Genomic DNA, 22,344 nt, shown 5'->3' with positions numbered 1-22,344 from the left:
AAGATCTGGGACATGGTTCAGTGTCTAAGCGCCCCTAGGTTCTATCCCTGGTATTAAAGAAACAGAAAAGAGCGGGAGGCTCGGGTCCCCCAGGAATGGTCTGCCAGACTACTTGAATCAGCGCCTCCCTTGAAAACCGCTAAAAAGCCTGGGGAGTTAGAATCAAGGGTCCTAAAAGCACCAGAGATGATGGAACTGCAAAGGAGTGCCAGGCCGTGTGGAGTGTATGAAGACCTCAGGATGCAGGGACCCCGGAGCCTCCGAGGCCCTGAGGACGTGTGACAATTCTGGAAAGGTAGGGCCTTTGCCAGCCTTGCGGGATGGGGGGCAGAGACTGAAGCCCAGAGGTGGGTTGGTGGAGCAGGTGGCCTTCCGCCATCTCCAGTGATGCTGAACTGGTTGTGGAAAAGCCGGTGAACATCCACCAGTGTGAATCGCCTGGGGCTCCGGGGTCTGGAGTCCTGGATTTGGCTGAAAGCGACCTTCAGCTGGAGTGTCCTGTCCTTAGGTGAATCATTCCTATAACATTTTCCCCCAAATGAACATCTAGCCTGCTGTCAAAGATAACCAGACCCAGGGGCTGGGGATGTGGCTCAAGCGGTAGCGCGCTCGCCTGGCGTGCGTGTGGCCCGGGTTCGATCCTCAGCACCACATACAAACAAAGATGTTCTGTCCGCCGAAAACTAAAAAATAAATATTAAAAAAATTCTCTCTCTCACTCTTAAAAAAAAAAAAAAGATAACCAGACCCAGGAGGAAGCAAGACTGCATGGGTGGCATAGAGCAAGGACAGATGCGATTGTCATGGTTTGGAGATGGAATGTCCCCGAAAACTTCCTGTGGTGATACAGGAATACTTGGAGGTGGAGTGATTGGATGGGGAGAGCTGTATCTAACCATCTTCCCGATTTGAATGGACTAAGGGGTAGTAGTTGTTGGCAGGTGGGTTGTGGCTAGAGGAGGTGGATAACTGGGGGCGAGTCTTGGAAGGGGGCATCTTCGCTGTCATCCTGTACCCACCCATGTCTCCTTCCTGGCCACCATGAGTGGAGCAGCACCCCTTCACCCTCCCTTCCATCATGAGACTCACCTGGGCTCAGAGCGATGGCCTCGGCTGACATGGACCGAACCCCTGGAACAATGACCTATAAAAATAGACTTATCCTCCTCTAACTGGTTCTTATCAGGTGTGTTGGTCCCAGTGACAAAAAGCTGACTAGTAGAGATTGGTACTGAGCAGTAGGGCTGTTGCTGGGACTAACCTGACCATCTGGTTCAGAAGCCTTTGGAAATGGTTTGCTGGAGGAGTTGGAAAAGTTCAGAGACGCAGGCCATGGGACCCTTAGGGTGCTGTAAGCAGAGACTCGTGGGCAATTCTGGTGAGAGCTCAGGAGACCAGAATGCTGAGAGGAATGGAGACAGACTATGCTCGCGAGATTTCAGAGAAGCAAGGGATCTACTGGGAATTGAACTAGAGGCCACTCATGTTAGCGCCAGGCAAAGAATTTGGCTACATTTTGCCCATGCTCTGGGTGAGCTGAATTTAACGGTGGCAGACTAATTAATCTGGTGGAGGAAATTTCCAGACCACACAGCACTAAGGTGGTGGCTTTGGTGTTGCCGGCAGCCTTTAGCCGGGTTTGCTGTAAGAATCAGGAGCAGAAAGTAGAGCTGAAGGGCTTCAAACACTTGCAGTTTGACCAGAAAACTGGGGAAAGGAAGGCATGGTTGTTAAAGAGATCAGAGCCACCAAGGAGACACTAAGGACTTTGTACAGAGACAATAGGAAAGACAATTTGAGGGCACCCCAGGAATTTGCATGACCATACTCATCACTGACTCAGGATGTAGAAGGGAAAATTCCCTGAGAAGACATTTTGGGGTACCCTGCTCGCATAGGGGGCTAGGAAGTTGTCTCACCAGGCTCAGCACCCAGGCATTCAGAGGCCCACAGGTCTCAGCTGCTACTTCAGCTGGAAGTGGACCTTGGCATCGTCCATGTGGCGCTGGTTCTTCAGGAAAGTGGGATGGTGCAGGTAGAGGGTCAAGAAGGTGTCCACTGAGATTTCAAAGGAGGGCCTGGGTCAGAGTCTTGCAGGCTGCCCCCAGGGGGTGACGCATACAGCTGCGGGGATGAAGCTGAGACTCGAAGACCCCAGAAGTGAAGAGATGTCAGTAACATGGAATGTCTCCCCACTAACCTGCCGGCTGCAGAGAGAGCTGGGCTGAGCAAGGCCCAAGGAGGGCGGCCACCCGGGCCCTCTGGAACCTCAACTCCTCACCATGAGCCCCAGAGGCTGGAAGGGGAGCGACGGAAAATGTCCGCCTCGCTGGGCTAAGGTCCTGCTTTGGCCCCTCCCCATCTCTATGCCCCCGTTCCTCCCTTTGAAACGGGAATGCTCACTCTATGCCGTTAGGTATTGGATGTGAGTAACTTGCCTTGGTTTTTCACAGGGGCTCACAGCCAAGAGTTTGCTTTGGAATTGGACTATATAGGGACTATATGGGGACTCTTGGAGATGGACTAAATGCATTTTGCTTTGTGAGGTGGACATGAGCTTTTGGGGGCTGGAGTGAAACGTAATGGTTTGGATATGAGGCACCCCCCAAAAACTCTGATGTGAACGCAGGAATCCACAGGAGTGGATAATTGGATGTGAGAGCTCTGACCTCATCAGTCCACCCTAGTTTAGTGACCTAATTGGATGGTAACGTAGGCTGGTGGGTTGGCGGGAGGAGGTGGGCTGTGGAGGAGGTGGTGGTGGGGTGCCCTTGAAGGTCTCACTTTTCCTTTGCCTTTTTTTGTTTCCTGGTTGCCACAAACAAAGCAGCTGCTCTGCATCGCACCCTTCCATCATGACGTCCCCCTGTCTCACCCTGGGCCCTGAGCATGGACTACACCTCTGAAACCAGAGCCCAAATAGACACCTCCTTCTCCTTCTCGGGTACTTTGGTCACAGTGACACAAAGCCGAGTAACAAAGGCGACCTTACAACAGCTAAGACGCTGGACTGACCAGACCTGGGCTGTGGGCAAGCCTTCACTATGAACAGAAATGAAGGGCAACTTAAGAGCATGTGCAGGAGACAGGAGTCTGGGAGGCAGACTATGGGCAAGTCACAGACAGAACCAAATGGAAACCTTAGAATTAAAGAACACCAGGTCTGAAACCAAGCGTTCAGTGGGAGAATTTAACCTCAGATCACCGTGGGTGAAGGAGAACCTGTGAGACACAAGGCAATACCACCCTCGGCCCAGAAGAAGGCAGAACAAGGGCACCGCGGAAAGAGGAGACCCCGGCACCTTCAGAGGAGCCAGTCAGATTCTGGCTTCTCAACCGCAGCAATGGCGGGAACAGAAGGACGCGACCTTGCTGGGCTGAAAGAAACAGTGCAGTCCCCCAGGGCTACATTCTAAGACCCCCAGTGGACGCCTGAAACCAAAGCAGCTCTGAGTCCTATGTAGACTGTGCTCCTTGCTACACGATCTACATGTCTACATAAAGTGTGGTTTGTAAACTGGGCACAATGACTAATAAATAGACAAGTTTATCAATACCCTGGGTATGTGAGTGTGGCTCTTTCTATCTAAGCTATCTTCGTGTCACCCTTTTCTTGCAAGGCTGTGAGGTGCACAAGGTCTATGTGCTGAGCCCAGGAGACGCGGGTGGAGGTGGCAGCAGGATGCCACGCTAGGCTACTGCATGAGGGTCGCCGAGCCCAGCACTGTGATCCAGTAACAGTCCCGTGATACCCGGGTGGCTGCTGAGGGACTTGTGGCAGACAGTGTGTGCAGCTCTGGACACGGGGAGGGCTCACACTCTGGCCCGGGAGAGAGTGTGAGCTTCATCACACCTCACAGAACCATGCCTGATTTAAAACTTCGGATTGTTTATCTCTATCTCTGAAACATTCTATTCACTATGTTTGGACTGTGTTTCACCGTGGTAACTAAAGCCAGGGGTCAGGGGAGACCCCTGTCACTGCCCACCTGGGATTCTGCACCTGACAACGACACCCTTTAGGACTGAGGGTGAACTAGGACATTCTCAAGACAAAAACCGAGAGTACTTGCTCGTGACAGACTCAAACTAAAGGACGTGCCTCAGGCTGGGGACAGATGGCTTGGGTTCCAATAAAGAGTGAAGGGTAAAGGAGGTAGTGAGATGTCAGCAGCTTGGGGCAGGGCTGGGGCTCGGCAGGGCACTTCCCCGCATGTGCGAGGCCCTAGGTTGGAGTCTCAGCAGCATATAAATAAATAAAAATAAATAAAGGTCCATCAACAACTAAAAAATTATTTAAGCTGGGCGCAGTGGCACATACCTGTCTTCCCAGCGGCTCAGGAGGCTGAGGCAGAGGATGGAAAGTTCAAAGCCAGACTCAGCAAAAGTGAGGTGCTAAGCAACTCAGTGAGACCCTGCCTCTAAATAAAACACAGGATAGGGCTGGGGATGTGGCTCAGGGGTCGAGTGCCCTGAGTTCAATCCTTGATTCTCAAAATAAATAAATAAATAAATAAATAAATAAATAAATAAACAAATAAATAAATAAATCAGCAGCTCTGAGTCCTATCAACGTGTGAGATTTCAAATAACATGGCAGTAAAATAAACAGCAAAGGCATTAAAACAGAGAGTGGCTCAATTCATTTGAGGATTTTGGAAGTTTGGTTTCTTGGTATGGAAAGAGAAAAGACGGTGAACTTCACACCAAACGTTGACAGTTCTATTACATGGAAATGGATAAGCACTCCAACCACAGACCAAGATCGGCTACGAATGTTGTTTACAAGAGAGGGGTTGATGCTGAAGAATGGGGGAGCATTAAAAGTCAGAGCACGAGGGAGAGCATGCAGCACTACTGACGGCTGCATCAGTGTTCGAGGAAGCTCATCACTAGACCACGGGGCTCTACCACAGCAGGTTAATGTCAGGCAAGCCAGAAAGCCTCCAAAGAGTGGCCCACCTGACACCCTTTACATGAAAACATAAAAAGTGAATTCATATGAAATTAGAAAAACAATGGAATCCTTTGAGGAATGTTTATGTAATAAGACTCTGCAAAGGAAGGATGGCTCTTTTTTTTCTTGATATTTATTTTTTAGTTGTAGTTGGACACAATACCTTTATTTATTTACCTGTGGTGCTGAGGATGGAACCCAGGGCCTCGCATATGCTAGGCAAGCGCTCTACAGAGCTGCCAAGGGCCCAGGGGAGCTGGGACGGTTCCATGAAAATCACTCAGTGGTGGATCTGAGAGCTAAAGGCCAAAGACAAATCGGAGGACTTTCATGGGCTGCTGAGAGAGGGACACGAGGTAGCACCTCCACGAAAGGGACAATCGGGCCTGACGGGCGAGCCGCCCCTGGGGAAAGGGGCTTCCAACAGCCAGTCAAGAGAGGGCTTGTGTCCAGATTGCACAGGGACGCCTGGACATCTGCGGGCAGGAGGGACCGCACGACAGAAGAGTGCACAGCACATGGGCAGGCACATCCCCAAAGAGAAACCAAGTGGCCGAAAGGAAACAGAAAGATGTCCAGCTCCATCATGCAGTCACGGGAGTGAAAACAAACACCATGAGATGACGAACAGCACCCACCAGACTGGCTATGTGGGTGCTAAGTATTAGTAAAGATGTGACTCAGCAGGACCCTATAAGCAAAGAAGGACTGCTGGGGGTATGACTTGGTACAAGCACCCGGAAGACACCTTGCGTCATCTATTAATGTGTGAGGCACGTGAAGCCCGAGGTCTGGGTGTGTCCTAGAGGAACACATTGTGGAAATCAAGTGCTCACGTGCACAGGGCTCATATGTAAGTAGGTCCAGGTGGTGCTGTTTATCCCTGGATGGGAAACAACCCAACGTCTGTGGTAGTGAACATGATGATGTAGAAGGAAGGGTTCAGGATGCCTCCGTGCGTCGCTCAGCACGCTGTGGGGAGGAGGGGCTCCCTGGAGTGTGTGAACCACAAGACCCATTTTGATGTCCAAATTCACACCACCCATGTGGTCCCCAAAGCCTCAAGCAGAGGCTTACACTTCAAGTGGTCTCAACTTGACAGTGCCCAGGTGATGGGCAGAAGCTGATACAGATTTAGTTGTAAGGCACCCTGCGTGAGAGACACACTCTGATTTCATAGCTGTGAACATGTGAAAAATGTGCTTAGAATTGAGAAATAAGGTAGAGATTCCAATTCAAGTAAAGTGGAACTACGAACTTCTGGGTGAATGAACACACCCTTGTTGATGGCGTCTCCGCCTCCCAAGATCTCCTGGAAACACAAGAAGGGAAAAGTAATACCACACAGAGACTCTGACCCCAGTGTAGTACAGAGAATGCCCAAACCTCAAAGTCACGGTACGTAAAAGAAAAGCACGCCAGTCCGGTGCGCAAACGCAGCTCTTCCCCAAACACACCCCAGGGCAAGCAACAGGGTTGAGGCTGAGCTAGACTACCTTTAGAGGACTATCCACCCTACGTGGATTAATACTGGGGGGGGGGGGAAGTGTCCTAGGAGCTCAGAGCTCCAGCCACTCGGAGGAACTTAACAGTATGCTCAATCTGAAGGCCCGTCCTCCAAATCAGTTTTGAGGAGAAAAAGGCAAAAACAAACAAACAAAGCATTCCAAAACCTCAAACCAAGAATTAAAACCAGGAGAGGTAGCCTTTAGAAATTGGGTGGTGAAAAGGAAATCAGGGAGATGGAAAAATGTAGGGTCCTGCAGAGAAAGGAGAACCCAAACAATCAGAGCACGCACAACCCATTTGCACACCACAACAAGTCTACTAAATCATCTGGCCTTTGCTATACTGACAGAAGAGGGTGCCATTGACTTGAAATCCTATAAAACACTCCACTAGCACAAGCATAAATGGGAACAAAATTAGCAAATCTGCAGAGCTATAGTATAAAACAAGAATCAACACCTATAAAATGAAGAAATTCCCCCTGAAGAACAATCATGATACAGAAGAACCCCTAAAGACACCCATTCCAAATGTAGTTTAATATGCTCAAACAAGCATTTGAATACATGAAAAACCACCTTGAATCATAAATTTGACAAAGAACAAAAAACTTCAATAAGAACTGAAAAGAGAATCGATTGAATTCAGTAAAGTGGAAGAATTGAAAAAAAAAAACTCAGAATAAACAAATATTAAATGGTGTTCATGAGAGAGAAGACTCAAGTGAAAATTTAATAAGAGACATTTAGGAAGGCAGAAAAACAGCTAAGAGGATGACTGTGAGTTTATGGAAGAAGTAAAAGGGGAAGAGAGACATAGAACTCTAATATAGGGAGAGTAGCATTGGTCCTACTGGAATCCCCAAAGAAGAGAAGCAACAGTGGGTAAAGCTGTATTGAGAGCCGTAAGCAAGAAAATGTCCCAGAAATATCAGTAACAGCACAGAGTCCTGAATTACAGAGTCAAAGAATGCACTAGGTACCTGAGAACATTAGCCCAGAACATTAACAGACATTTCCTCATAAAATAGTTAGATTTCAAAGATTAAAAAAATCCTCCAGGTCTCTAGGCTAAAAGATCAAATAACTTACAAAGGTAAAAAATTGTTATCAGACTTAAAAAAAAAAAAACAATACAAGGCAATGTTACAACAGCACTTAAAATACTTGCTGATGGCAAGGGTGAACCAAGGGTTTTATACCCAGCCCAACTGCCCTTCAAATGCACAACTTCCAACCTAGAAGGACATGAAGAGCCCGGAAACCAGGTGCCTTTTCTTGGGAAATCTGTCAGGGAACGAACTTTGCTAAACCATAAGATGGCCAGAAAACGTCAGCATAGGGATGATGGTGAGTGTGGTTACACACACTGGAGGTGAACGCTGAGGTGGGCTGCACAAATTGGGTGCAAATCTACATCCTTTGATAAAGTGCAACTGAAAAAAAGGGAAGTATGGGGAGGAATAAAGAGAAAAATGGAATAACGTCACTGATTGTTGTGTAGAAACTGGATAGGGTTAAAGCAGATCAAATAAGAGGAATAAGCCAGGTATTAAGAGGTCAAACAATGAAATAGGGGGCTTGGGGCATTAAAACAGGTCAGGAGGACGGGGCTGTAGCTCAGTGGTGGTGTGCATGCATGCATGAGGCCTTGGCTTCAGTCCCTAGCACACACATAGAAAAAGAAAAAGTAAACCCAGCAGGTCAGAGCACAAAAATAACAACTGGAATGAAATCACAACACTTCCTAAACTAAAAAAAGAATACATCTTATAGAAAAGTAATCATATCAAATATAGCAAAATACAACGACAAAATGTTATGAAAGACTGATCATCCACACATCAATGGATATCACCTGTTAAAAAAGATTTTAAATTTGGGTTACAATACCAAAGCACTATATAATACGCTACCTAAAACAGGGATTCTGCAAAGTACACCAGGCCAGGTGGGAAGAAACGAAGTCAGGGTAGTTAGATCCTGATAGCAGACAGAGTAGAATCTAAGTCCCCCAAGCACTCAACAGGACAGAGCAGAGCACCTTTAATGTTAAGGGTCATGTTTTTTTTTTTTTTAATTTTTTATTTGTTTTAATTAGTTAAGGGTCATGATTCGTAAGTAAGAAATAACAGAATATGCATGCACTAAACAACACAGCAACATGTGTGAGGTCAGTAACTACAGGAGGTGGAAGGACACAGAGACACATGAATGTTCCTTTAGTTAGACTTCAACACATGTCAGTCCAGGGGACAGGGGACAGAAAGGAAGTCGGATGTAGGGGACGAAGACACCATGATTGGCAAGGTAAGCCTTGCAGATGCATATCCAACTCAACCCCAGGCAACAGAAAATGCACTTTCTTCCTGAGGACCCACAGAACACTCACAACGCAGTTTTCAGGACCAGCCAACCCAATGAAGGAGAAGCATGATAGACCCCCTGATCACGATGCAATAAGGCGAGAAGTTGCTGACACACAACCCAAAGGTGCCTGCACATGGGCACCAGCAATCTTCCCAGAAAGCACTGCTGGGTGCTGGGAGCTTGTGACCTCTCCTCTGCTGGCTCCCGCATATGCAGCGGAGAGGGCGGCCAGGTGAGCCGCTGAGGGAAGGGCCTGGGTATGTGCAGGGAGGGAGGGGATGCTGGGTGGTGGAACGGCATCAGGGAGCAGGGTGAGCCAGGAGAGGGGCTGCGAGAGGTGGGCACAGTGGCAGCTACAGCTTCTGAAGGGTGGCAGCTTGTTGGGTACCCAAGGGAGAAGCCATAAAGGTGGGAGGGGGAAGAAAGGGGTCAGGGGAAGAAAGTCTTGAAATTGGTGACGACCAAGTCTGGGCCAGGACCATGGGAGTGGTAGCTGCGGGAGGATGGAAGGCAAGATAGCCAGGAGAGGGAGACCCGGGCAGAAGTCGGGGAGGGAAGAGCAAAACCCCAGTGTCACAGCAGGAGTCTCGCAAGAAGGTGTCCCTGTCTGGGAGCTACACCCTGGAGGAGTGAGCATGGCCCAGGGCGGTGTGTGGTGGATGGGTGGCAGGTGGTATGAACTGAGGACATGGGAAGCAGAGCTGGGACTCTGGGGGGAGCAGCCATGCAACAAGGACCCTAGCCACCTCCAGATCCAGGGTCCAAAGGCTGTGGGAGAAAAGCCGGCCTCACTTGAGAGGCTGTGGTGGCTGCTGGGGGTCCTCGGAAGAGTAGGGAGAGAACGTCTAGAGACGATGTGGAGACAGAGGGGACTTTGCTAATGGATGGCGAGGTTTGGGGGTTTTTCCAGGAACACTCAGGGTCCTGGGACCCCCTCACCAGGTGAAGGGTGGGGGGCTGGGGCAGGACGTGTTGTATGGAATGCTGACAGGTGGTGAGCAGCGCTTCCCCAGTGTCCCTCCCAGGAGGGCAAGTGCTCCCTCCCTGTGCCCAGCACCTGGGCTCCCTGTGCACTCAGGAGGGCACCCAGGAGGGCACAGGCCATGCCCCTGCCTGGGGAGGATGGTGGTGGGTAGTGAGGGAGGGAGGGCCGGGCACCTGTCCAAGGGCATGGAGAAGTCCAGGAAGGCAGCCACCAGCTCGGGGGTGTGGTTCCTGGCCAGCAGGGTGATGGCGGACAGGGCATTGTCTTTGGCTTGGGGGATGCGGACAGAGCAGAGGCGCAGGTGGATGCCCCGGCCCATGTTAGCAACCTGTGTGAGGAGGGAGAGGTCAGTGGGGAGGCCCTGCCCTGGGGACTCTGACAGGGGAGGTACAGCCTCCCTGGAGCAACTGGTCTGACAGGAGACAGGCCCACTGCCTTGGGGGCCTTTGAGAGCTTAGCACTCCCCTCAAGGTCTGGCAAGCAACCCCCTCATCCTGCCCCAGACACACTGCTCCGGTGCAGGCTGCTCTGGTGCCTGGAGCATCCTGACCCTTCTGCTTCGAGGTCGGTTACACAGCTGTGGAGGCCCAGCTCCCACATCACGGCCTGCAGGACCTGGCATGAGCTGTCCTCTGGCTGGGGGGACCCCTCCTTTCCCTCTGGGCCCACTCTGCACCTTTGCATCTACTGGCCATCCTATCTCCGTCAGTTGGAGAGCTCCGGAGGGTTGGGTCTGTCCCTTTGCCCCATTCCCCCCATAGGGTCACAGCAGGCTCAACCACTGCACGTCTGCTCCCTGGCTTGCAGCCACCACCAGGCTCCTCACGCTTGCTTGGACCCTTCCCTCAGGCATTCCCTCTTTTGGCTCTGTACAGGGTGGCTCTGGCTTCCCCTTCTGGGCCCAAGCTCGGGGCTCCTGTCTTGGCCTGGAGGGTGCCCCTGGATAGTGCCCAGCCCTGGGTGGTGCCCCAACCCCTCACGGTCTCCAGCTTGGCTCCGTGCTGGTGGATGACAGCCAGCAGCAGCTCAGCGGCCGCCTGCACGCGGAAGGGACTGGAGGAGCCCAGGCCACTGATGGCCGTCCAGATGAGGTCCGTCACCTCTGCCATCAAAAGATGCCTCATGATCTCCTGTGGGAATGGAGAGGCCATCACTGGGTCCTGTGTCTGGGCACCCACTCCCCCACCTCTGCGTCTACCCTGTCCTTTGCCCAGGCTCCCTGGGTCTCCAAACACCCACTCCTCCACGTGCCCCCCACCAGGCATTTGCAGTTAACTGCTGTCACATCTCCCTGCACAAACTACAACCCAGAGCACAGCAAAGGACAGCAGGTCTCCTCCTCTCCTCTGCCTGTCCTTGCCTCCTAGGGCACCCTCATCTGCTGGCCTCAGCCCGGAGGGGAGCTCTCCATGGCCAGGCTCCAGTTCTCAAGAGACACTGAACTTCAGAGTGTGCAGGGTCTTTGAGATCACCTGGACCAAGTCCCAGGCCTAGAGAGGTGTAGGGCCCACCCTCAGCCACAGGACAGGGTGGCGATGGTGGGGTCAGCCTGGGTAGGGCCAGGCCAAGCCCATGTAGGGCCTCCCTAAGACCTCAGCTCTGCTGGCCACGAGTATTCTCCCAGAGACCCTCGAGGTCTAGGGAGGGGCTTACCTCTGCAAGCTGACCATGACAGCTGCCCAGAGGGAGGAAGGGCACTAGGGGATGCAAGGTGGTGAGTATGACCCTTGCACCATAGCCTCCTGGAGGGTGGAGTTGGGCCAGGGCACTGCACAGGCAGAACCTTCTAGAATGCTTTAGAACATTGCTGCTCAACATAGTAGCCACCAGTCACCCATGGACTATTTGAATCTATCTAATAAAATTAAAGTTCAGTTCCTTAGAAGCACCAGACACATTTCAAGTGCTCACTAGCTTTACAGGCCAGCGACTGCCTTGGACAGCACAGATGTTGAACATGTCCAGTCTCCCAAAAGGTCAGGTTGGAATGGTGATTTGACTCTGAGAATCCTAGAATATACACCTCAGGGTTGACAAAGACTTTAGGTATCCTGCTTTTACTCAGGGAGGTACAGTGAGGGCAGAGGTAGTCGTGGTAGTGACGAGGATGGTGTGGGGTCATAGTAATGGTGGTGGTGGTGATAGTGATGGTGGTGATGATGGTGGTGATGGCAATGATGATGGTGATGGTGATGACAGTGGTAATGATCATGGGATGATGGTAAAGATAGCAACGATGGTGATGGTAGTGATGATGACGATTATCGTAGTGATGATGGTGATGATGATAGTGATGATGACAAAGGCATGATATATCCAAGGTCACAAGAGTAATCAGGGTCACATGAGAACCTAGGCCCAGAGTATCTGTTCTCCAGCTGAACCTTCCTAGATCTGCTATCCTATGATTAGTAAACCCTTCCATATTTGCCCCTCTTCCTGCTCTGCCTTTTGTCCAGGGAGAACCAGACTTGGACACCCACATTCTGTGTGAAGGTACCAAGCAGCATGGAGCAGTCTGTCCTTCTCCAGGTCTTGAACACTATGCTCTTAGTGGCTCAGTTACATTCTCTGTTGGCCTGGTGATAGTGGTGGTGATGGTGGTGATGGTGGTGATGGTGATGGTGATGATGGTTATGATGGTGATGGTGGTAATGGTGGTGATGGTGGTGATGGTGATGATGGTGATGGTGATGGTGATGGTGGTGATGGTGATGGTGAGATGGTGATGGTGGTGATGATGGTGATGGTGGTGATGGTGGTGATGGTGATGATGGTGGTGATGGTGATGATGGTGATGATGGTGATGGTGATGGTGATGGTGGTGATGGTGATGGTGAGATGGTGATGGTGGTGATGATGGTGATGGTGGTGATGGTGGTGATGGTGATGATGGTGATGATGGTGATGGTGATGGTGGTGATGGTGATGATGGTGATGGTGATGATGGTTATGATGGTGATGGTGGTAATGGTGGTGATGGTGGTGATGGTGATGATGGTGATGGTGATGGTGATGGTGATGGTGGTGATGGTGATGGTGAGATGGTGATGGTGGTGATGATGGTGATGATGGTGATGGTGATGATGGTTATGATGGTGATGGTGGTGATGGTGATGAATGTGATGGTGGCAGTGATGGTGATGATGGTGATGATAATGGTGGTAATGGTGGTGATGGTGATGGTGGTGATGATTATGTTGGTGATAGTGGTGGTGATGGTGATGGTGATGATGGTGGTGATGTTGTTGGTGGTGATGGTGATGATGGTGATGATGGTGATGGTGATGTTGTTGGTGGTGATGGTGATGATGGTGATGATAGTGATGGTGGTGATGGAGATGATGATAGATGGTGGTGATGGTGGTGATGGTGATGGTGATGGAGGACAACCAGTGGGACTCCACCCTCCTTGCCCTGCCTTTGTCCCAGCTCAGGTTCTCTGGTATAAAACTGTAGCCAAGCCAGGTTTTTCCCACTCAGGGCGTGGACACTTAACATATTAGCCCCAGGTCTTTAGATTTTTGTACTAAAACAATGGGCCTCAGCGCTCAGCTCACTACAGCTGCTGAGAGCACCAGTTCTGACTAAGCCCTGCTGTGGTGCCGAGAGCCCTGTGCACCCCTTCTCCATCTGGTTCTAGCTGGACAGACTCCCTGGTGGTGTTTTCTAGAGGCCAGCCCTACCGCAAGCCTCAGTGAGATGCCACCTTTGACCTAAAGGGCTCAGGTCTAACAGGGCTGACGAGGGAGGCAGTTCCAGAGGTCTTTGTTAGCAGGGTTCAACCCCAACATGGACAAGCCACCAGCTCAGCCTTCCTGGATGGACCTGTGAGGCTCCGTGAACCTGGCCCTGCCCAGGCAATGCCGGCACCCTGCTCACACTGGACTGTGTGAGGACAGGACTGTTCAAATAGTGAAGTGAGGGAACATTTGAACAGACCAGGGAAGGTGTCTGGAGTCTGAGAAGGGACGGCAATGCCCCGAAACCTTCTATGGTAGGTGCCGTGCTGCGGGCTCCACTCCAGCACCACAGGAGACAGGGTCCCACTCCCATCATACGCTGTGGCCTGCTCTGCTATGCCCCTGCGCTGAGCAACCTGCCCAGACTCTAGGGCTCTGACCTTGAGGGCTTGGGAGCTTTCCAGGTGGAAGATGCTGTCCGTTGGGGATGCCAGCTCCTGGGGGTCCGGGGAAGTGGCTTTCTGTTCACTGCTCCAGAGGGGGGCTCCCTCTGCACCAGGCTGGGAGAACTCCTTGGAGGTCAGTGACTCCACCTGAAAAGTTTCTCCTGCTGGCCAGACGGAGACAGAGCAAGGTGAGGCAGTGCAGAGGTGGGCCCAGGCCTAGGTTGTGATGGGGGCAGTTAGGATGGGGTCATTATCTGTAAATGGGTCAGGCCTGTGGCCTGGGCTTGGAAGTTGGGGCAAGGCCATTCTAGGGTTATGGCTGAGATCAGGGTTGGGTTTGGGGGTAGATTTAGGGAGAGAAGTTCAAGGTACTGGTGTGAGTCCACCCGAGCCCGTGGTTGGGGTGGGACAGGTGTGCCAATGGTGGCCCGCATAGGCTCACCTTTTTGGCGCATCAGGAGCTGGTAGAGATGGCCCACCCCTTCCAGGCTGGAGCGCTGGATGGCCCTATCCGGGTCCTGGCACAGAATCCCCAGCATGCCCACTAGCTGCCCGATGTGTTTGAGGCTCTCCTTTGGCTGTGTTGAGAGTGCAGGGGACCACTGAAGGCAGAACCTACCCACAGAGTCCCCAGGCGGCCATGCATGCACCCAGCCCAGCCGAAGGGTCGGAAGGATCCCTTCAGATTGTGTGGCCGGGCCAGGCTAGGGAGTGGGCGAAATAAAAGGCTGCCAGAAGACTTAGCAATCAAGAGAGATGATGTTACTGTCAACACGATAGTAAAGAAATCAAAATGAACACAAACAAAAAAGTGTGACAACCTTAAGTAAAAACAGGATCTAACCCTACCTGACCCCAATCCTGGCCCTGGTTCCAGTAAAACTTCATTGATGAAAACAGGTGGCCAGCCTATGGGCCACGGTCACATCAATCACGGGGCCCACTAATCACATTAAAGCAGGGTTAATCTTGATTGTGGAGTTCCTGGCACTCCTGTAGGGCCTGAGGCCATCACCCCTCACCTGCCTTACCCTGGTCCCAGTCCTGTGGTGTGGACGTGGGTTTTGAGCAAACTGAAGCCACTTTAAATCCCTCTAGGACTGCAATGACCTTTCCTTGGTGGCACGACCCTGCCCTCTGCAGTCCTGCGCCTCCCTGCCCTGGGGCGGTCCCCAGCCTCCTGTAGTTAATGGTGACTGGCTGGAACAGGCAGAAGCTCCGGCGGCTGCAGTGAGCCAGGTTCCCACAGCCCAGGACCTCAGGGGCCATGGCGCAGGGGAGGCCCACTGGATGCAGGCAGTGGGAAGGGGTGTTCCACGCTGCACCCCTGGGCCCCCACCAGGTGCAGGCTTGGGTTCAGAGCCTGTTCACAACCTACAGCTCACCTGACTCCCACCACACCTCTCAAGGAGGAGCCATTTCCACTCATTTTACAGGTGAGATGCAGAGGCCAGGGGAAGAGAAACACTGCCCCAGGCCACAAACTGCATGGCTAGAGCAGCCTCCTGGGTCAGGGGCAGTGTCCTCCTGGTTCAGAGCCCAGCAGAGAGACCTTGACCAGGGTCCTTTTCCCCCAGCCTGTTTCTTCAAGTTCTGAAGAGGGTGAGGACACTCTGTAAAGGGGACATTACCTGGGCTGCCATGGAGCCCTGTGGGGGTTGCAGGGGGCTGAAGTATACGCTCTGGCCTGGAGGTGTGGACACAGGCCCTTGAGCTCCGCCAGAGCTCCCCTGCAGGCTGCAGGGTCCCTGGGCTCCGGGGCAAGAAGCCCCGCTGCAGAGGGCATCTGGGGCCCGGTACTCACATCTAGGCAGCGTTTGTGGTTCAGGAATTTGAGGAGAGTCACACAACTGTGCACAGCCCGCTGCCGCTCATGCGCCTTCTCCGATGCCAGCCAGACGTACAGGTGCTGCAGGATGGGCGGGGTCGGGGGCCATCTGCAGCCCGGGGAAGTGAGGCCCCGCCCACCACTGGCTCGGGCCCCGCCCCCAGCCCCGCCCTCGGCTAGGCTCCTGGGCTTCGCTGGCTGGTTCTGTCTTTCCCAGGCCACCAGCCGTACAGCTGCCCAGTCCTTCTGTTCCCAGGAGTCCTGCCACGGGCGTGGCCATTTTCTCCCATAGGAAGCCCTCTGGGGCTCCGGTTTCTTAACCTGCCATGTGCCCTAAGCCCTTTCTAGACCCGGGGTCACAGGGCGCTAGGCATCTTGGCCAGGCTGCGGCTGGGCTGGGCTGGGCTAGCCACCTCAGCCTGTCTGTGGGGCGCAGTGCGCTCCCTGAGTTGGGGTTCTGAGGAGGGTGAGGACACTCTGTGTTTGGAGCCTGGGGAGCCTTTATGACTTCCGGTGCTGGCAGCCACGGCCCCTCTGGAACACCCAGGGGGCTGTCAGGCTACTTGCCAGGCAGGTGGCACTTGCTCCTGCCCACCTCCCACTCCTGACTTCTACCTGTGTTCCCAGGCCCCCAGACCCTGCTTCACCTCAGCCCAGCTCCTTGCCCAAGCCAGAAGTTGATGAGGGCCCACTGGCCCTGACCTCTGACTGTCTGGCCAGCCCCTATGCCTGGGTGGTCACTGCCCCGTGATGGTCTCCCTCCTGACCCGGCAGGACTCCTGGAGGGCAAGCCAAGGTGAGAGCCACAGGCTGAGGCCGGGGTCACTGCTGCAGGGGAAGGGCCCTGGGGGTGCACTTCCGCACCAGACCTCACCCCGGGCTCCACCTGCTGCCCCTCCCTCCCCTCCACTGTGATGCCTAGTGTGGGAAGACCCCCCCCATCCAGGCCCTGCTTCCTCTGAGCCGCCCTCCTGGGGCCTCCAAGCCCAGGTCTGAGGACATTCCCCCCACTCCCCCGCTGCCCAGCCAGCCTCACCGACAGTAGAAAGTGCAGCTCTTTGGCCGTGGGGCTCTGGGTGATGAAGCTCTGCAGCATGCAGTCCAGCGCCTCTGTGGTCTGGCTGTACAGGGTCTGCCCGTGTGGGGGAGGGGTGGAGGTCCCAGGTCTGCCCGCCCCTGGGGGTCCTATTGCCTGCACAGCCCCAGGCCTGGTGGCGGCCATGAGCGATGCCCAGAGTCCCTCTGCAGGGACAGCTTCTATTATTTAACAGAACCTAGGAAGGAGCGGTGAGTGGGCCAGGTGCTGAGCACAGTCCCGGAGCCCCTCCTTCAGCCTGGCTGGGCAGCAGTGGGCTGGGTGAGGCCTGAGGGGGCAGGGCCAGGCTAAGTGGCTACGTGGTGAGACTGAGCCTGTCCCTGGGGAAGGTGGCTCCAGGGGTTGCAGGCCTTAGTGGCCGAGTTGGGATTCTTGGGCTCCTGCAAGGCTGGGAAACTCATCCTTTAGAGAGAGGCAACTCTCCCCCCTTGGGCTGCTGGGGAGCTCAGAGAGTAAAGAAGCCTAACTCTGCCGTGGAGCCAGCCACAGGGCCCTGCAGTGTGGTCAGTGCTGGGGTAGCCAGCCTCCCCCATGCTCGCGCTGAGGATCAGCAGGGAAGCTGCTCATATCCCTGCTCACAGGCTACTGCACAGCCACACGCATCCAGTATCTCATTTCAGTCACTTGGGTTGAAGACCACCCGTTCTACTCTTATCACCCCACTTCACAGGTGGGAAAGTGGTGCAGTTAGGAGACTGCCAGGGTCCCCGGCCCTGCCTGGTGGTGGTCAGGACCCTCCTGCCCAGCCCCCTTGCTGGGCATGCCCTTGCGGGGGCCTCACCTGGATGTTGGGTGGCTCCAGAAAGAGGCAGGTGTGCTTCTCCAGGGCGTCCAGAAGCGGCAGAGCGAACACACTGCGGAGGCAGGTGGAGAGGAGCCGTGATTTCCTGTTCGTGTCCATGGGTGGCCTCAGCTTGCTGTTGGAAGACAGAGGGCAAGAGCCCGACACTGCAGACCTTTTAGCTTTCCGCCTCTTGCAGACTCGTGCGCACCCTGCCGCTCTGGTGCCCTTGCTGGCCCTCTGACAACTTAGGTGTGTGCCACCCGCAGGGCCTTTGCACTGGCTGTCCTGGCAGCCAAGGGTGTGCAGGGCTCACTCTCACCCTGCAGGGGCTTGGCTCAGGCCCCTCCCGGGGCATCCCAACACAGCCTCAGCCCGCGAGGATCGTGACCCCTCCCTGTCTCACTTCCCTGCTGCAGGCCCCCGCACTTCATCAGAGACACCTGTGGTCTGGGTACTGACAGTCCCTCCCCAATTATATGCTCTTGGAGAACAGGGACACTCCCTGCGTCCCCAGAGCCCAGGATGTGCCTGAAGAGCGCAGGAGGGTCTCATGCTTCTAGGAGGCCTGGGCACAGGGGCGTGGGGAGTCAGGTGCCTCGCGGGGGAGGGGCTGAACCAGTCTCACAGTGGACGTCCACCAGCTCCTCCTGCCCTCTCCCTGGGCTGTCCGGGTCGCCTGCCGCCTGCCTGTACTCTGCAGCCCCAGAGCAGGCAGCTCTGGATTCCCTGGGTCCCACTCCTAGGCATCCCCACCCAGCTAGGACAGGGACACCAGGTGTACCCTCACTGGTCTGTGGGTGGGGCCCTCAGTGGGGCTCTGTCTTGTGGCCTGGACTCCAAGCCCCTGGAGTCTGCCTTGACCCTCTCCTGGGGTTGACGGAGGTGTAGGCTGTTTCCACGTGTGCCTCTTTGCTTTCTGGACCCTACCCACCCTGGGGTCTTGCCAGTCACAGCTGTGACTGTGAGCATCTGGGGGGTCAGCTCCCCCAGGGAGAGGCTGTGTCCAGATGCTGCAGCCTGCGTGGGCTGCCCCTCCATGCAGGGCTTAGGCCCAGGCCTGCCAACGTCAAGCCAGGCGGGGGCTGCTGTGGGGAGGGCTGCGGCTGGGGGCCTACCAGAGGCTGCTGATGATGTGGAGGGCCTGCGGCCTGCTCTCCGTGCACAGCGCGTCCCGGGGCTCCTTCTCCATCAAGACCTGCAAGTCCCCAGGCCAGGGCCCGCGCTCAGGCTCTGCCTGCCCGCCTTTGATACCAGGTCCCTGCTCGGCCTCCATGCCTTGGTGCCTGTGTCCCGTGACCCTGGCCCTCACCCACCCGGAGGGTCCTCTGTGGCTTGGGCCCTGTTGGGAGAGCCATAGCATAGCCTGGGGCCTGGCAGGTCAGATCTGGATCAGGCCAGATACAGCTGCCTGACCTGAGGCCAGTCTCCAGAGGCACTCCAGAGGGGCGTGGGGAGTCAGGTGCCTCGTGGGGGAGGGGCTGAACCGGTGACAGAGCAGTGCCACCTGTGTCACCTGTGAAGTAGGTGGGCAAAGCTCGCTGTCTGCACCCAGCAGCAGTGAGGAGCTGGGCTGTTCTTGCCCCGTCAGTCACCTGTGCCCTTCCTCTGCTGCCCTGGCCTCCTGTGAGGCCCGATCCCTAGCGCCTGGTCTGGCCCCAGGCGGGCCAGCACTGCAGAATGGATGGGGCTGGCCTTATTGGGCCTTGGTGGCATCACTTCCAGGTCTCTGTAACAGCCAGGTGACGGGGGACAGGAGCATTTCCAGGTGTGAGAGCCTGTGTGGGGCTTGAAGTGCTCTGGAGACCCACCCCGCTCCTCCAGCAGCGGCCACCAAGAAGGCCTGGTCTAGGAGCAGCCTCCGCCGGGGCCTGGTACGCACCATCAGACCCTCGAGCAGCTCGGAGATCTGCGAGAACTCGTAGCTGTGGGCACCCTCATTCCGGCTGATGGCCCCCATCAGCATCAGGTTGGCAGTGAGGAAGCTCTGCTTCAGGGTCTCGTCCTGCATGGGGCCAGGCCCAGGACAAGGGGCACCGGTCAGGAAGAGGGCCCCGGAGTGCATGGGAGCCAGCAAGGGGTGAGGCTGATGTCTTAGGGGCAGTGGGGTCCTTGCTGATAGGGTGCAGCAGAGAGCACCAGCTGGGAGCCACCTGGGGATGTCTCTAGGAGGGGGCTGTGGTTTTGTTTAAAAAATGCAAACGAGGCGACAACACTTAAACTAGGCCACAGCCTGTGGGAGGTTCTGGGGCATGGCGGGCACCCAGTGGGTGCTGGGCAGTGCCGCCTGGTTGCAGGCTGCTGGTGCAGAGGAAGAGTCAGCCTCTCCGTAGCCCCGCCCACCAAAGTAACCCGGAGAGTGAGGTGGGGTCCTCCCCAGAGCCTGGAGGACAGTGGAGAAGGAGCTGGGGGCAGCCAGGGGCAGGGCCTGGTGGGAGTGGGGAGGTGGCTGCCCGCCCTGTGGATGCCAGGATCCCTGGGCTCTGTGACTGTGCTGAGGGTGCAGTAGGGGCCGGGAAGTTCCAGCGAGCAGCCCTGCCCCTACCCAGGAGCTGTAGCGGAAGTAGAATATCATCCTGGACAAGATGTTGTCCACCCACGGGAGAATGTGGGCCTTGGCACTGGCCGCCACCTGGCCATAGGCGAGGAGGATGGTGCTGCTGGCCCACTTCCAGCGCAGGTCCTCCGAGGTCGGGCCCTGGCACGTGGGGGCAGGGATGGTGCTCAGGCACCAGGGCAGGTGCTGAGAGGAAGGACCCTGCCCCATAGGCTGCTGGGGGGCAGGTGTCCCAGGGTGGTGGGCTTGTGCATATCTTAGGAAACCAGGGAGCATAGAATTGCCCCTCGAGGGGCTGAGCGACCCTGTGGGCCACCCAGGGCTGTGCGCAGGCTTGTTCAGCGCTGTAGGAAATGGCCAGTGTCCAGGCCTCCACCTTCCCCCTCTGTGGTGGCCCCTTCCCCAGGAGCCCAGGGCCTGGCCCCTCTTTCTGCTGGACAGGGCAGTGCCTAGCACCTGTACCCCCTTGGGCTGTGGGGGCCTGGGAGGGTGTGCCTGACAGAGAGCTGGGAAGGCACAGGGCTGCTCCCTCTGGGTGAGACCCCCCCCCCCGGGTGTCACCTGAGTACCCTGGTGGAGGTGTTGCCCTTAGTGACGAGGCACCTCTGAGGGCTGGAGACACAGGCTCCAGGCCCTGCTGTGCCACTTGCCAGCTGTGGGACCCCAGGGCGTCCTGGCCCTCACTGGGCATCTGGACAACTGAGCAGACCCGAAGGGTAGGCAGAGAACCCCTTCCCTCCTTGTGGCCAGGGCTGCCCTGGTCACATGGTGTGCTGCGTCCACCTTCCTGGCTGCCCCTGGCCTGTCTCCCTTAGGATGGTCACATGCCTGAGGGCCGACCTCAAGCTGGCAGCGCTGTCCCCGGCTGCGCATGACACTGCTCCAGCCGTGCTGTGGGTGCCTCAGCTCACCTCAGCCCCAGGCCAGGTCGGGGTCAGTATTTAGGAGGAAGCTGAGGCACAGGGGGCCATGCTGCAGGTGGGACTGGAGGCAGGCTGTGTGACCCAGAGCCCGTGCTCCTGGCCCTGCCGTGCCCCGGAAGTCCCTGCTCGGAGGCTCTGGTCTTCATGGAGGATGGAGGCCCAGGACCAGCCCTGTGCTGAGGCCCGAGCAGGTACCTTCAGGGAGAAGCTGTGCAGGCTCCACTTGATGGGCCCACTCTGCCTGAACTGGTCCAGGATGGCCCAGACGTCATTCAGGTGGCGGCTGGCGGCCAGCCCCACTGTGAGTGCAATGCCCTGTGTGGGGGACCCAATGTTGTAGGCTGGACCTGGCCCCACACCCAGCCCACTCACCGGAACGGGATGGGGGCACTCAGCCGAGATCCTAGGGCATCTAGTTCCCAGCTGCCCGCTCTTCAGGACATGTGACTCGGCCTGACCCCTGGGGACATCTCTTACGGGGTCTGGCAGGTGGATGAAGGGAGGCAGGAGGCAGAGGGGGGCCCTGGAGACTGGTCATCTCTCCCACCAGCTCTAAGTAGGCCTGATCAGGGGTGGGAATGAAGAGACAGATGTGTGGGGTGGAGCAGGAGGACCCCAGCTGTGGGCAAGGTCCGGGGTGAGCCAGGACTGGGCCTGTGGCCAGGGTTCAGCCTGTCATCAGGGTCCAGGGCTCAGTGCATGGCCAGGGCCCAAGCTGTGAGCAGGATCAGAGTCCAGTGTGAAACCAAGGTCGGGGTTTCAGCAGGGAGATGGCTCAGCCAGGATGGGGGCCGACACCAGTGTGTGGCCAGTTGTGGGGACAGAGTGGACTGGGTCCTCACCTCCCTCTGCTTGGACCACTGGTGGGAGGTTTCCAGGAGGGACCGCAGGTGTGCCCTGACCGTGGTGCTCTCCTCCTCTGCCTGGAGGACCATCCCGTAGAAGGTGAACAGGAAGGTCTGAGGAGAGGGAGCATCCTGTCCGCGGCTGGACCCTCCTGGCCGACTGCCTCATCCTCAGCAGCCTCCCTGACCTGCCCCTGGGCCCTCAGAGCCCTCACCAACAGCCTGGGGCTAGCTGCCCCGCTGGCCTGCAGCAGGATGGGCTTCTAGTCCTGCTGCCCAGACCCACCCGCTTCCTCTGGGTCCACCAGTTTCCTCCCAGGACCTGTGTGTCCTGTGGACAGTGCGTGTGGGGGGTGGGGTGGGGT

At 55.7% G+C, this 22,344-nt stretch overlaps 1 protein-coding gene across 1 annotated transcript in view; it reads right to left on the bottom strand.

The window, feature by feature from the left end:
* The window catches only part of LOC114102825 (maestro heat-like repeat family member 5), a 61,128-nt gene that overhangs the window by 12,898 nt on the left and 25,886 nt on the right, over positions 1 to 22,344 (bottom strand). The window contains exons 8-19 of the mRNA XM_071602404.1: positions 21,977 to 22,093; positions 21,324 to 21,449; positions 20,200 to 20,352; positions 19,537 to 19,659; positions 18,773 to 18,852; positions 17,655 to 17,790; positions 16,814 to 16,909; positions 15,754 to 15,858; positions 14,392 to 14,527; positions 13,944 to 14,113; positions 10,801 to 10,950; positions 9,994 to 10,148 (exon numbers count right to left, since the gene is read on the bottom strand). Coding sequence (XP_071458505.1) covers positions 9,994 to 10,148; positions 10,801 to 10,950; positions 13,944 to 14,113; positions 14,392 to 14,527; positions 15,754 to 15,858; positions 16,814 to 16,909; positions 17,655 to 17,790; positions 18,773 to 18,852; positions 19,537 to 19,659; positions 20,200 to 20,352; positions 21,324 to 21,449; positions 21,977 to 22,093 — 1,547 coding nt within the window. The remainder of the gene's footprint in view (positions 1 to 9,993; positions 10,149 to 10,800; positions 10,951 to 13,943; positions 14,114 to 14,391; positions 14,528 to 15,753; positions 15,859 to 16,813; positions 16,910 to 17,654; positions 17,791 to 18,772; positions 18,853 to 19,536; positions 19,660 to 20,199; positions 20,353 to 21,323; positions 21,450 to 21,976; positions 22,094 to 22,344) is intronic.

The sequence above is a fragment of the Marmota flaviventris genome, chromosome 15, assembly GCF_047511675.1.
Source record: "Marmota flaviventris isolate mMarFla1 chromosome 15, mMarFla1.hap1, whole genome shotgun sequence".
Taxonomy (NCBI): Eukaryota; Metazoa; Chordata; class Mammalia; order Rodentia; family Sciuridae; genus Marmota; species Marmota flaviventris.
The sequence above is the reverse complement of the archived record's forward strand: the minus strand, read 5'-3'. Positions and strand labels throughout refer to the sequence as shown.